The sequence below is a fragment of the Oppia nitens genome, unplaced genomic scaffold (genome assembly GCF_028296485.1).
Source record: "Oppia nitens isolate AA-2021 unplaced genomic scaffold, nextdenovo-longstitch-racon4-pilon3 scaffold3_pilon_pilon_pilon, whole genome shotgun sequence".
In the NCBI taxonomy this organism is placed as follows: Eukaryota; Metazoa; Arthropoda; class Arachnida; order Sarcoptiformes; family Oppiidae; genus Oppia; species Oppia nitens.
Window position 1 is genome coordinate 8096718 of NW_026533221.1, and position 14618 is coordinate 8111335.

Below are 14618 nucleotides of genomic sequence, written 5' to 3' on the forward strand. Positions count from 1 at the left end.
TTCTGTATATTAATATAAATTATAAATGTGTTTAGTTGTATTTTATTATATTATAATATTTTTTACTTTTATATGAGACTCAAAAGTTATTAATTAACTTAAGTCTAAAATTAATAAATCTTAATAATTAGTAACACTTTTTATTTATAATAAAATCTATTAATATTTAAGTTTAAATTTAGATTCAAATATAATATTTTTTTTAATTTATAATTTTTAAAAAGATTTTCACTAAATTTTCTATTTAAAAAATATATATTATTTTCAAAATACGTAATAAGTTTTAAACAAAACTTTATTCATAAATACAATATTAATCAATTTAATTTTTAATATAACTTATATTATTTATATAATAAAAATTATTTTACTAAAACAAAAATGTAATGATTAGAGATTTTCGACATTTATATTGACTTTATTTCGACTTTTAATCGTTTGTTTATCTCTTAATCCAGAGTTTGTTCCGTAATCTAAATTAATCTGTCGTTTATTTCCACAAATTAGTAACAAATAATTAGTAGAATATCGACGAAATCTATTTGAAAATAATTTTAATTATAAATTATATAAAAGTTGTATAATTTAATAAAAAATAATACCTTTTATTCATAAGTAACAGAATTATAGGATCAAACCTTTAGTTAAAACAATAATATATTATTTAAACTATAGTTAGTGTAATAATAATTATTATTAAATAGTATAATACATAGCATTAGACATTGCGAGCCAATAGATGGCCAAATAGATGTGTTGGATGTATTGGGTGACTATCAGTTGTGGCCATTGATAGGTGAGCAAGAAGTACGAGTGATATGGCAGCCAACCTGTTGATTGCATATGTGATAATATAATAGTAAATATGATAAAAACAATTCAATATACTTACAAATAGCAAATACTGACACAACTTGAAAATAAAAAAAATATTATAATTTATATTTAAAAAAGATTATATTAAAGAAAAATAATTAATTGAATCCAGTCTTACCACAGATAAGCATACGGACCACCTTTTGCTTTGATTGAATCAATAAACGCTGCGATGAGTTAGCGCCCCCCTCACCGATCTCTTGTGAACCCCATAATACCCGAGCCATCAATGAGTAGGCGATTGCCATTGTAGACACGGGAACAATATATGTCATCAATAAAAAGGTTATGTTATATCTGGTTTAATATATAGAAATAATATATTGCAGATTAGACTAAATATGATTATATGTTTTAATTAAACAATTTATAATAAATAACACTTTTTTACTTTCTAAATGTGTATATAATAAATTATACAAAATATATATATACTATATATATATACTATATATATATATATATATATATTTCATAAAAGTTTTCTATGGAGTACATTAACTAAATTAAATAATACTCTAAATTTTATGAACATATAATATATTGCTTTGCAATAACTTGGGTATAATTATCAAAATTATACATTTTGTTATKAATAAAATAATCAYTAAATTAATGAAATAATGAAATATATAAATTTGTTTCAAAACTGATAAAAATAAAAAATATTTTTTTATTAATTAATAAATAATAATGTAAATTTACTTTAAATCTAGCAGAATTAATTTATTTAAAAATACAAAACATATCATTTATTAAATTAAACTGAAAATATTTGAAAATTATTTTAATTTATTTTAATAAATTAAATATTTTGAATAAAAGTATCCTGTTATTTCCATTAAGTAATATTTATGCATCTAATATAAAAATGATCAATTACAAAAATAGCCAATTTTTCAAATTTATAGTCTACTAGATTTTAATATAATGCAAAAATTTTAACATCTAATGTATTTAAATAATATGCTTAAAGTTTATTGTAAATTGCAATGAAAACAAAGTGTATCACTTTTGTTAAACAAATTGTTTTATTTTAAATTAAATTTATATAATTATTTTACATGAAATCAAGCTTTGATTGTCCGGACAAACCGTCGGGCCATTCAAGAAGACATATGGTTCGGGATTTGTTGTTATCATAAGTAATGGTTAGTGTGTTTCCAAACACAAGACACGGCATCGCAACCAATATCGCCAAAAGCCATACAATTAGTATTTGAGTTACGGCTATAAATAAATATTTAATATTTAATTAATTAATAGTAAGAGTTTTAAGAAAAAAATAATTTTAATTTACCATTTCGTTTGGTTATATGAGGTTTAAGTGGATAAACAATTGCAATATATCTGTAATACATAATAAAATCAGAAAAAAACTAAATTATTATATTTATTATTACAAAATATCATTTGTATTGTTATTAAAATAAAACAATATATTTTTGAACTTTCATTAATACTATACTATTAGAATAATAGAAATTCAAATATATTTTATCAAATAATTTACATTTAAACTTAACTATCTTTCTTAGTAATAAATAGTGTCTTGATTTTCAACTAAAAAAATTATTTTGTCGGTTCAACGCTTATAACTGGGACTTAGTATGTCCACCGAAGTTGACCAGTGGACGCTATTTCGGAAATTTTATTATAACTATAAATAACTATTTGTTGGGTTAGCAACTATAAAAACTTATAAATAATTATTTCATTGATTTTGAAAAATATAAGCATTAAATTGTAAAATTAAGTACAAATATATGTAAAAACAAAAAGTAATAATTATATAAATTATATAAAATGTGTAAGCTGTTATCAACTCATATTACTTTTTTAACAATAGAAATACTTAGTTTATTTATATAAATCATTTTTGTAAATATGCTGCAAACAAATGAATATATATCAGTTGAAATATTTATAAAAAAATAAATAACTATTTCAATAACTATTTGGCTTTTTTAGCAACTATATACAACTATTTAATACAGTTTAAATAACTATTTTAAAAACTATTTGACTTTTTTAAGCAACTATTATAACAACTATTTAATAGAGTATAAAAAATTATTATTCAATACACTAGTAATAAATTAAATATTTTTGATTATTTTTGTTAAATCGACATTAATTTATAGCGTATTTTATTAATTATTTTTTAACTAATTTTATTTTTATGCTATAATGTATTTTTATCATAATATTATAAATTTATAAAGCTTTCATTAAATAAAACTTTTCATTAAATCTATACAATATGTCCAAACAATTTTTTATTTTAAAAATTTAATATTTAATTAATTTCGGGTAACAATAGTTTTATTTGCAAAATGGAGACAAACAGAGAAAATGTGTAYGACTTGTGTTACTAATATCAGTCCATTTTATTTACTGTATTTATATTGTTATATGAGTAAAATTAATTAATTAAATATAATTAGAAAATATTTTTACTAATTGTATGTTTTAAAATTGTCAATTAAATTAAATATAAATTAAAATTATTTTATATCTTAAWTTTTATTATTATGAATATAAACAGAAATTGAAAATTATGATTAAATAAACAAAGTAAGGTATGGATAAACAAAACTAATAATCAATAAATATATTTGTCATACAATCAGTTGGATTTTGTATCTGATTTAAGATTTCATTTTTGTTGATTTGATTGAAATACAAACTATGTCTTTAAAGTCATACATTTGTATTGACAAATGAAAGACATCTTATTTTTTTTGTCTAATATTTGCATAAAAATCAAAACTTTTTACATAGAATAGAGAATTCAATCATTGGATCGATAATTATGTTTATTTGGCATTCAATAACTAAATACCTAAAACTCTTTTGAAAACTACTGTAGATTTTTATATTTATATACAGTATACTAAATATACAGTAATTCTATTATATAAAGATAATTTTTGGAAAAAAATTATAATAAGAAATCTATAAATATATAATATATATATATAAATGTTTTTTAAACAAAGCAAATATAAGTGTAAATTTGACTTTTAAACTTTTGAAATATAATCAAAGAGATTGACAAATGTGTTATATATGGAAACAATGTTTCAGTTGAGTTTTAAAAAATACTTTATTAAATAAACTATTTATGAATTTTTATACAAAATCTCATTTTCTATACATTAGTCTGTATTGCCGTCTCAATGGACACAAATCATTATATTTAAGACATTTATTTATTTAACTAACGATCTGTTCATTCAATTGGTTAACATTTGACTTATTAGTTTATATTAGTTACAATATTTGTGAGTAAGAAATAAATTTATGATTAAATAATTAAATAAACAAAATATATTATCACAGGATATGTCAGATTTACAAACAGGTCGACTAATCCTTCAAAATAAATGTAATTATTAAAAATTAATTACTTTTAAATTGCTAAATAATACATGAAATAACTTGTATTAGCTATAGTTAAAAACAAAATTAAAATTTATTTATATTCTAAATAATGTATTAATACTTAAGTTAAATTAAGTTGAAAGTAATAATACAATATATTTAATAGTCATTTCTTTATATAAAAATAATATTACAGTATATAAAAAAATATATTTATAAAAATACTTAACTTAAGATATTTATAATTTGAATATTTCATTTGAAAAATTGTCGGTTCATTAAAAAGTAAAATCTACGCTATAAGCTATTGTTTTATAGTAAATATTTTCATATAATATACTAAATATAATATAATATAATTAATTATAGTTTTTAAAAATATTTATTAAAATTGTATAATTTATTGATATACTGTATATATTATTTTACATGTAATACACTGTAAAATGTGTTATATAAAAAATTTCTATATTTTATGTTATTTTAATTAAGTTATTATATATTAATAAATTAGGTTATGCACAAATCACAGATATATATTTTTAAGTATAAATTATTAAAAAAAAACTTTTTCGTTTTAGTTTATTATTTTTGAATTAAAATTTAATATTAAAATCTTATTAAATTATAACGTGATATTATTTCTAATTTATAGACAGTATATGTATTTAGTTTATGTCTTAGTTTTAAGTGTTTTTTAAGTATCATTTCGTGAATATATTATAAAAACAAAAGCAATACATTCTTAAAATAAAGAATTTATTTTAAATACAACAAAACTATTGCAGAGACTATTATTTTAACTAATTTGTTGATAGTTTTGTATTTAGTGAAGCAAACAAAATAAGACAAAAACAATAAATGATTGAAAAGTTTTGGCCAAATGTGGAAACAAAAAGAAAAAACATATTTGTTTGACATAATTCTGGTATTGGCTTCTTGTTTGATGACAGAGTCAAAGCAATTGTGTTTTCAATAGCAGTCAATAATATGCCGTATTTTTTGTTACAAAATATATTTTATGCTAACATCTGCTAAAACAATAGCATACTTTAGACAGTAGTTTGCTTTTCTAGGATTAACTACTAGAAAATGTTTTAGTTTTTCATTTAATATTAAATTTACTGTCAATTTAAAGTGCAGTATATTTTTATAAACGTCTACAATACTTACAATATATTATTTATAAAATTATTAAAATATACTTTTTTATATACTGTAGATAAATGTTTTATGAGTGTATATGTCATATAAATAATATGTTATCTTATATAAAACATATACAATACTCTTAAACATTTAGAAAAAGCAAATCAACAGTTTTTCAAACATTTAATTTTTATTCCTATTTATAGTTCTCATAACTCAAATTAAATTATTTTTTCAATTTATGTAATTAACTAAATTACAAAATATTTCATTTTTAAATTGATTGTAAAAATTAATTAGTTATTATATTTAATAAAATATTATTAATTTACTAACCTATCGACACTGATAGCAGTAATGGTGAAAACAGAAACGGCAACTAATAAATTGGCCATAAAATTGTTGACAACACAATAGATATGTCCAAAAGGCCAGTCACCGCTCAACATAAATATATAATTAAATGTTGCATTCAATGTAGCGCTCAAAAGATCAGCAATTGTTAGGTTAAGAAAAAAATAATTGGTAACAGTTCTCATTGAATGATGCGATGCTATTATAGATATAATTATAACATTTCCCAAAATGGATATTAGTATCATTGAACCAAAAATAAATGACCAGATCAGTTGCATTTGCCATCCCTGTTCAAACTGGAAGGTGCTATCATTGATTTCGGTGTCTGTTTTATTGATTGATTCTCTAAAGGAATCCATCACTTATAGGTATGGCTTAAGTTGTCGGCTAACAACTACTGCAACAACAACAACAAAATTGATGCTTTCACTGGACAGTTGTGTATGAGTCCAATGAAGCGGTCAATTCATTTTCAAATAATTTATTATAAACATGAATTAAATTGTTATCTGTTTTGCAATCTTATAGCAATTGTATTACTGTAATGTATTTTATATCATCAATTTATCAGCAACAATCATATCACCAATTTATCATTATTAACATCATTAAAGTTTTATTTTCTATTTTATTATACCTTATTTTACAATATAGTCGATTACTTGACACAAACTTTTTTTATTATTATAACATCAAATAACTTAAATAGACATTTAATAAAAATTATTTAATAATTTATTTTTACTTAAAAGACAAAAAATAAAATATAAGATATGAGATATGCAAATATAAAGTGTTGAATCACCGGAAAGATTACGATAGAATAGCAAACAGATCTTTAAATTGAAATTTTTTTTGATATTAAGTTTATCGATATTTTGTCATCGATTTCATGCGCGAACCGACCGATTCATACACACCTTAAATATATTGAACAAATTAAGGCATGATTTTGCGCTTATGTTTTGCTTTAAAATTTTATTTCTAGTTCTTGTATTTGATGTCACTTCAAATGACCATCAATTGTCTAAATTGTCAGATCATGTAAACAATATAATCATACAATACTTCAAATATCTAGTTTAGTAAACATTTATTTGTAATGAATTTAATTTATTAAATATTTTTACATATAACACAAACACAAACACAAATATATCTTATAAATTATGTACAGCAAAAGTATACATTACATACACACCATTATTAATGAGATAAATTAAAAAATAGATGATTTTTAAAAGAAAATAATATCTTTATTGAAAATTCAAAAAATATTTAAGGATAAATCTTAACTCTACTAATAAGTACTAAGTATTATTATCAATTTACAACATAAAACAATTAATAAGTAATTTAAACATGCTTGTTTCATTTATTTAATAATTATAAATTAATAAATTTAATTAATAAATAATTATTTTACTCATATAAATATTTTTTAAAAATAATTTAATGTTATTTAAGTATATAGTTTATAATAATTTTAAAGTATTTAAATATACTTTTTATAATACTGTAGTGTAATGTCATTGCCATCTATTGACGTTATTTTTCACATTTTACATTCAATTTATTAAAAATATTTATTTTTTAAAAAAGATAACTACAGTATAAAATTAGTAATAAATTATGTCAAAAAATAAATAGATATGTTTTTAAATAATTTTTATATAAAATAGCTGATTAATTGATATTAATTGATAATATGAAATTTTAAATTTAATTAAATCAAAACTTTAATTAATTTGATATTTAACTTATTAATATGATATTTTTAATCAAGTAAAGTTTAAATTATATAATTTTATAAACATTAAGATTATTTGTTGAGATTACTTAATATATTAATATTTAATATAAATAATAATAATTATATTGTAAAATATTTTGAAGAAATTATAAATAAAACAAGAAAATCTACATAAAGGTGCTATAAATGAGTATCATTAGTGACTATCAGTAAATAAAAACAATATAAATAGTTATTTAAAAATTTATTTTKTATTACATAATATTTAAAATTTTGTTACAGTTTACCAAACATGAACAATACTGGTAGTATAGTATAGTAAAAAACATATGAGATTTATATCGTTTTAATTATAATATAACCGGTTCAGTAACTTTTGGCATCTTTAATATTTAAAAAATTAAAAAATAACTAAACAAAAATTGAGATAATAAAAAATTAACAATAGAAACATTGATAAAGTATTTCTATTAATAAACGAAAACTTACAAAAGTATTTTTTGTTATTCAGTAAATATTGTATATTTTATATAATTTCATATTACAAACTATTAATAATTATAATAAATTGTTATTAAATAAGTAATATAGTTATTAACAATTTAAATACTTATTTATATTTATTTATATTTATAAAGTATCAGAATAACCAAATTATGTGATTTAAACCCATAATTAATATTAATCTATTATCCAATATCGAGATCAATAATTATTTACTTAGATTTCCATAATTTAGTTACAAAAATTAATTATTTATYTATTTATTATTTATTTATTATTTGCAATGAATATTAAAATAATATTTTGTATAAATATGAAATATACAACATTTTACTTATGAAATTATGTCATTTTTATATAAGAAACTTAAAACATGATATGTTGTGTTTTAATAAAAATTATATTTGATTAGTAATGTAATAAATACTCATACTATGCATATAATATATTTAAAGTTATTTTTAGTAAATATTATACACCAAACATTTTCAGAACAAACTCGGTACTTTTTTATTTATGTTACTTATGTTTTTTTGTGCTACATTTGGTAATTATAAAAGATATTGCGACATCATTTATGTAATTATATAATTATTTAATAGAGATATAGTTACACAAAAAACATATGTAATATACATAAATATTATCCGTGTACATACTGTATTTATTTAGTGAGTTCAAGATTTTGATAATTTTTACAAAAGTTTATAATATGATAATAAAAGTGTTACTGTTTTTGTTTATTATAATACTAATACATTACTTAAATCTATTGCTATTTTCAAAATAGTATTTTAACTTAATTTATAACTGAATAATATAAATAATTTTTATGTTTTTAAAAATAGATTTTAATTTTATAAAATATTCTTGTTTAAACAATTATAAATTTACACATTTTAATAACATAATTGAGAGACAATTTAAATTAAATATTAATTGTGATTTTAATTAACAAATAGATACTAATCTAAATTATATTATACATAAATTTTATACATTTAATTGTGTATAAAAATAAATAAACATAATTAAAATAAATAAATAATTATTTAACAAATACTAGATCTTATACTGTATAATATATAACTTATAACTTGATGTATCAATAATACGGTTAAAGTAATTAATGGTTTATATTGATATATACCGTAAAATGATATATATTGTACATCACATATTACTATACATACAATAATAGTACATTCAATGTATATATTGTAGTGTGAAATTGATATTATAAATGAATGAATGAATTATAACATTGAATGCATTTTATCGTAAGCTATGTTCGGGTTTCTCTGGCACTCATTGATAGTGAACTTCTTTTCATTAGTATTGTAGTGACGTTACTGTTGTTTCCGTTATAATTGCCGGACATTTGCATTAAATCATATCTTGTGGTTGGACTCCGAGTATTGTTAGTATAGAAACCATTCCTCTGAAGCGATGAAAATTGATTCAACTCTTTCTTCGCAAAACAACAAAACAGGTATTGTTTGAAGTAATTACGAAACCTTTTAATTAAATATCATTAAAAAAATAATTTAAAATTTGGTATTTTTTAATCAAAAGCACACAAAATAATAAAAAAGTTTTATCATTAAAACATAGTTTATATTTTTTCATGATTACTAATATTTAAAAATCTACAAATTAGGAAATTATTTTCAATTTTTTTGAATTTTATTTTAAAACTGATAGTTTAAAAAACATAATTTTAATATTATAATTTTTCAATATTATCGTTTGATATCATATATCATAATGTTATAACTTATAAGTTTGATATCATATATCATATCCCTCTCTGTTAATAAGTTAAAATATACTTATAAGTCTTGTAAAATGTCAAAATATTATACGTTGATATATATATATATATATATATATATATATATATATATTGATATAACAAGCTTACTATGACAGTGATAGATTAACTTTTATCAAAAAATAACTACTAGTTTTTATAATGTTTATAATTTATTTGTAGAGCATTTTATTTCATTAATTAGGATTTTGTTTCAATAATAATATAAATAAAATTATTACACCTCTAATGTTATGTCTCCTTTAATTATCTCAATTGAATATACATTATTGATAAAGAGATTATAATATGTGGCAAAATAAGCTTGTTTTATTATCAATGTTAAATGTAATATACAGTAATATGTTGTATATATTGTATAATACAATGTATTTGAAGTAATTTAGGCAATTTAGATGTTATAAAATAAAGTGCTAAAATATTAAAATGCACTGAATGTAAATTTATTATATTTTTTTAAGCAATGCTTTAATATTACTAATTACTAATTGTCCTAAAATTTGAATAATACCGGTGTTAATATCATAATTATTATATTTATTATTAATGTTATTACTGTGTAATTATTACATTATTTAATGTAATTTATTTTATTAGTCTTAAATTACAATAATACAGAATATATATTACAGAAAAATAATATTTTTTAAAGATGATGCTATTTAATATTAATATTTTTTTAATTACATTTCTTATATAAATTTATTTATATATTGTTATTTTTTAGACTATATTGAATTGATATTATTATATCACATCTATGATTGTATGTAATACATGTATTTAATAAAGTATTGAACTTATTTTACAGTATTTTAAATGCTATAAAATGCAATTTCATCATACACAAATAAATTACATGCACATGAAAAAATATACGTCAAAATTTATCAACATATAAATAAAATTTACTAATTAATTAAAAAAATAAAGTAAATTTAACAAATTGTTCCCGATGCTTTAGCACCGTATAGTAATTTTAATAGTTACATTTCAATTATTATTACTTTACAATGTTAAAATATCATGAACAATTTGTCAATTTAATTATGAATGAATTAAATCAAGTTTATTATTAGTAACTTTAGATATATGTGACTAAAATTCGGTTTTTATTCAATGAAATATTTGCTTAAAAATATGAAAATATGTGATTATATTTGCTTAAAATAGTAAAAAATGTGCTTATAATTGATTGAAAAGTCAAAATTTGTGATTATATAGATTAATAAATTTATTAATAAATTATATATTAATTATGTAATTTTGTGTTAAATTAATGATAAAGTAATATTTTATATTTTTATTATTTAAACTTAAAAAACGCATAAATTAAAAATATTTAGCTTTTAAAATGTTTGTATAAATTTAATAACTTTTTTGTCTTTTAGTAGACACTAGAAAATAACAGAAAACATTTCATTATTTTTTTTATTTGTTTACAAAAATTAACAAATAAAGTTGCATTGATAAAAAAATACTATTTTTAAAAAATTGAACAAATAATACATACAGAAATACATAAGAAAAATGTAATTCAACTATTATTTTACAGTTATATGCGAAATATGTGATAATATTTGATAATATGTGACTACCTTTCAAAATATGTTGTTATATGTGTTTATGTGACTAAAACTTTTGCTATAATTATTAGTTTTCAATCAATTGTTTATATATCTAATTATTTTATTAATATCTTTAATCACTAAAAATATAAGTTATATGTGAAATAAATGCTCTATTTATTATACAATTTGTATAACTCGTTTGTGTATTAAAAATGATTTTTTTATTAAATAAACTATTTATTAATTTTTAATTTTTAAATATTAAATTTACACTCACTTTAAATTATTTAATCTAAATTAACTAACACAGACAAACCAAACATATATTATACATAAAAAAATTGATAACGAAATAAGTTTTGAGTAATAAAATAGTTATTAATTAAACCAATCACGTGATAATAGTATTATATAATCAATTAAATAATGCGACAAATAATAGTTTAGTAAAACCTATAATCAATAGTTGTATCAAACAATTTTCAATATATTTTTTATTAGTTTAAAATTATGCAAAAATAATATTTTTTTAATGGATCTTCTATTATATTAACATGAGCTAAGACTTAAAGGCATAGATTATAAAATTGAAAATTTATATATTTTAAAAAATAATATTTAAATGAATGCTTATATAAAAATTTATTTAATAAATACATATATAATCTTTCTGTATATTACTAAACGCATTACAACTTTCTTTTAGTTTATTTAATTAATTTTTTAAGGATACCACATATTTTTTTAATTTCATTTTATATTATGTTAAATTTATTTCAAATTTATGCACAAATAATTTTGACATTTTTTATTTATTTTATTTAATAGCAATAATAGTAATAGAATAAAATGTAAAATCTTTTTTTATGAATCTTTATTTCTAAAACTGTTTTATAATAAGTAAGTTATATATAAACTTATGTATAACCAGTTGATAATATTTATAAATCAAAACATTTTTCAATAGTCAACACAACTTAGATATCTAAATGTCATTTATAAAATAAAATACCTTTTATTCATCCAACAGTATATCATCCAATTATACTATGATTTGTGTGGATGTGTAAAATAAATTATTATTAATTGATTTTTTTAAATACATTGCAAATGTTGAATAATACCATTGAATTTGACATTGCCAACCAGTATATACCCAAATAGATGTGTTGAATAAAGGGAAAGTGGACCACTTCCGGGAATTTGTACGTCAATAGGAAATATAAATGATACGGCAACCTATAATGCAATCATACATTTCATATGAATGTTAGTCAATATGAGTATAGCATAAATCAGTTCATTTTTACAATGTTTGCAATTATTTTCTCAACAATCTTATGAATAGATTTTATAAATAATAAAAAGTACAGTATTTTATTTGCTATAAAATTAGATATTATAAGACTGACTGACCAGCAAATGGCAAATATGGCGACGACTACCATAAGCATCCTCACAATCTTCCTCTTAGATCTAATCGACTCTTTCTGGTATTCAGTTGATTCACCGATTCCTTTATTACCCCATAAGACTCGTGCAATCAGAGAATATGTAAAAACCATTGATATAATTGGCACGACATATGTGAGCAGTAGAAACAGTATATTATATCTAAAAATGCCGATAAAATACTATTTGATAAAAAATGTTATCAAATTGACAAATGAGAGGACAGACATGTTATCAGATTCTGAATTGCCGGCCGAGCCGTCCGGCCATATCATTATACATAGTGTCCGCACCTCTTCTTTAGCGTAACGATAGGACAGTGTCTTCGAGTAGAGAAGTGTTGGAAAAGAGAAGATTGATCCGCAAAACCAAATAATTATTATGATTGATAGGGCCTTCTTCTTAGACATTCTTGGCTTTAATGGATATACAATCGCCACATACCTGTCCATCAATATAATGACAAATAGACAAATCTTAGTACATTTGGTATAAACTATAATATATATGGTTTTTCATTATCATAAAAACGTTTTACTATTTTTAGAGTAAGTAAAAAATCCTAGAAATTTTAGTTGAAATCAGTTTATAAATATTTATTTTCCAGTAATACTAACAAATAAATAATTTAGAGCTTATTATAATATATATTTATTATAAATTATTAGCAAAATATATTTTAACATATAATTTTAAAATGTTTAATACTTATGTTAAAGACTTAATATATTATATTTGAGATTAAAAATGTTTTGATTTATGTAATGCATTTGAATTAATTGTTTCTGTATAACATTAAATGTTAAATATCTTAATAACTAAACATAATATTTAATACTTAAAAAATATATACAATTTAATAAATTGCATAACAATATACCAAGATACTTTTAATCTACGCCATATTGAAATATTACAATTTTTATATTTATCAATTTTTTATTCAAATGCTACACATTTTTGAGAAAATTCTCAAAATACGTATCTAATGATTTTGTATCTATTAATAATATATTATGCTTTTTATAGAATTTCAATATCTCTTATATTTTTTGAGATATAGAACATCCCTGTCCTCACTAGTGTTGGCAAAAAGGAGAAATTTATAAAATAATAGAGAAATTTCTAGAAAGTTTCTAAAAGAAATTTCTATCTATGGGATCCCCATGGTTAATTTTGTTATCTCGATATTTGCTATCATATAAGAATACATTAAATATTATTATTATTTTAATTATTAATTAAAATAAAAAAATTAATTAATTAAACTATGATTTATATAATAAAATGAATAAAATTTTACAAAACTGATTATTATTAAATAATTATAATTATTTTATATATAGGTATCCCATTTTCTATAGTACTGTACTATACTGTATGATATTATATGTATAGTATTATATGTTATTAAAATACTGGTATTACAATAACTATAGATATGGGGATCCCATAGAATAACAGTAAAGTTAAATTTCTATAGAAATTTATTCATGAGAAAGTTTCTAGAAACTTTCTCACGGAAATTTATTAGAACCTTTCTATTTACCCATCTCTAGTCCTCACATACATGAACTGCAATATAAAAATGTGATAATGCTATGGCATCCGATATAACTTTAATAGTTATTGGCATAAAACCGTGTAAAGCATTTTTGAAACAGATTTTATATAAATTTGTTAATGCAATTTATTTTAAGTATATTATTAAATTAAATTCTTTAATTCTTGTATT

At 19.5% G+C, this 14618-nt stretch overlaps 2 protein-coding genes across 2 annotated transcripts; both read right to left on the reverse strand.

The window, feature by feature from the left end:
- Window positions 1–390: 390 nt before the first annotated feature.
- On the reverse strand, window positions 391–6128 carry LOC128958101 (tachykinin-like peptides receptor 86C). The gene is made up of 8 exons (XM_054303916.1): window positions 5749–6128; window positions 2177–2226; window positions 1941–2106; window positions 995–1173; window positions 893–913; window positions 713–830; window positions 603–638; window positions 391–538 (listed from the first exon to the last, which is right to left on the reverse strand). The coding sequence occupies exons 1-8, from the start codon at window positions 6126–6128 to the stop codon at window positions 391–393; spliced, it is 1098 nt and encodes a 365-aa protein (XP_054159891.1).
- A 3183-nt stretch (window positions 6129–9311) lies between these two features.
- On the reverse strand, window positions 9312–13315 carry LOC128958102 (tachykinin-like peptides receptor 86C). Its single transcript, XM_054303917.1, has 5 exons — window positions 13112–13315; window positions 12848–13045; window positions 12556–12670; window positions 12444–12478; window positions 9312–9543 (listed from the first exon to the last, which is right to left on the reverse strand). Exons 1-5 carry the CDS (start codon window positions 13291–13293, stop codon window positions 9312–9314), a joined length of 762 nt encoding a protein of 253 aa, XP_054159892.1. The 5' UTR covers window positions 13294–13315.
- Between the last annotated feature and the right edge of the window lie 1303 nt (window positions 13316–14618).

Bases quoted from the DNA above. Each gene is read 5' to 3' on its own strand.
- LOC128958101 (XM_054303916.1), bottom strand. From the start codon at position 6,128: ATGGATTCCTTTAGAGAATCAATCAATAAAACAGACACCGAAATCAAT. The intron at 2,227-5,748 runs GTTAGTAAATTA...TATGTATTACAG, and splicing joins ACTGCTATCAGTGTCGATAG to ATATATTGCAATTGTTTATC. The intron at 831-892 runs GTAAGTATATTG...TGCAATCAACAG, and splicing joins TGTGTCAGTATTTGCTATTT to GTTGGCTGCCATATCACTCG.
- LOC128958102 (XM_054303917.1), bottom strand. From the start codon at position 13,293: ATGTCTAAGAAGAAGGCCCTATCAATCATAATAATTATTTGGTTTTGC. The intron at 13,046-13,111 runs GTCTGTCCTCTC...CGGCATTTTTAG, and splicing joins AATTCAGAATCTGATAACAT to ATATAATATACTGTTTCTAC. The intron at 9,544-12,443 runs GTATTTTATTTT...TTTAATTAAAAG, and splicing joins TACTGTTGGATGAATAAAAG to GTTTCGTAATTACTTCAAAC.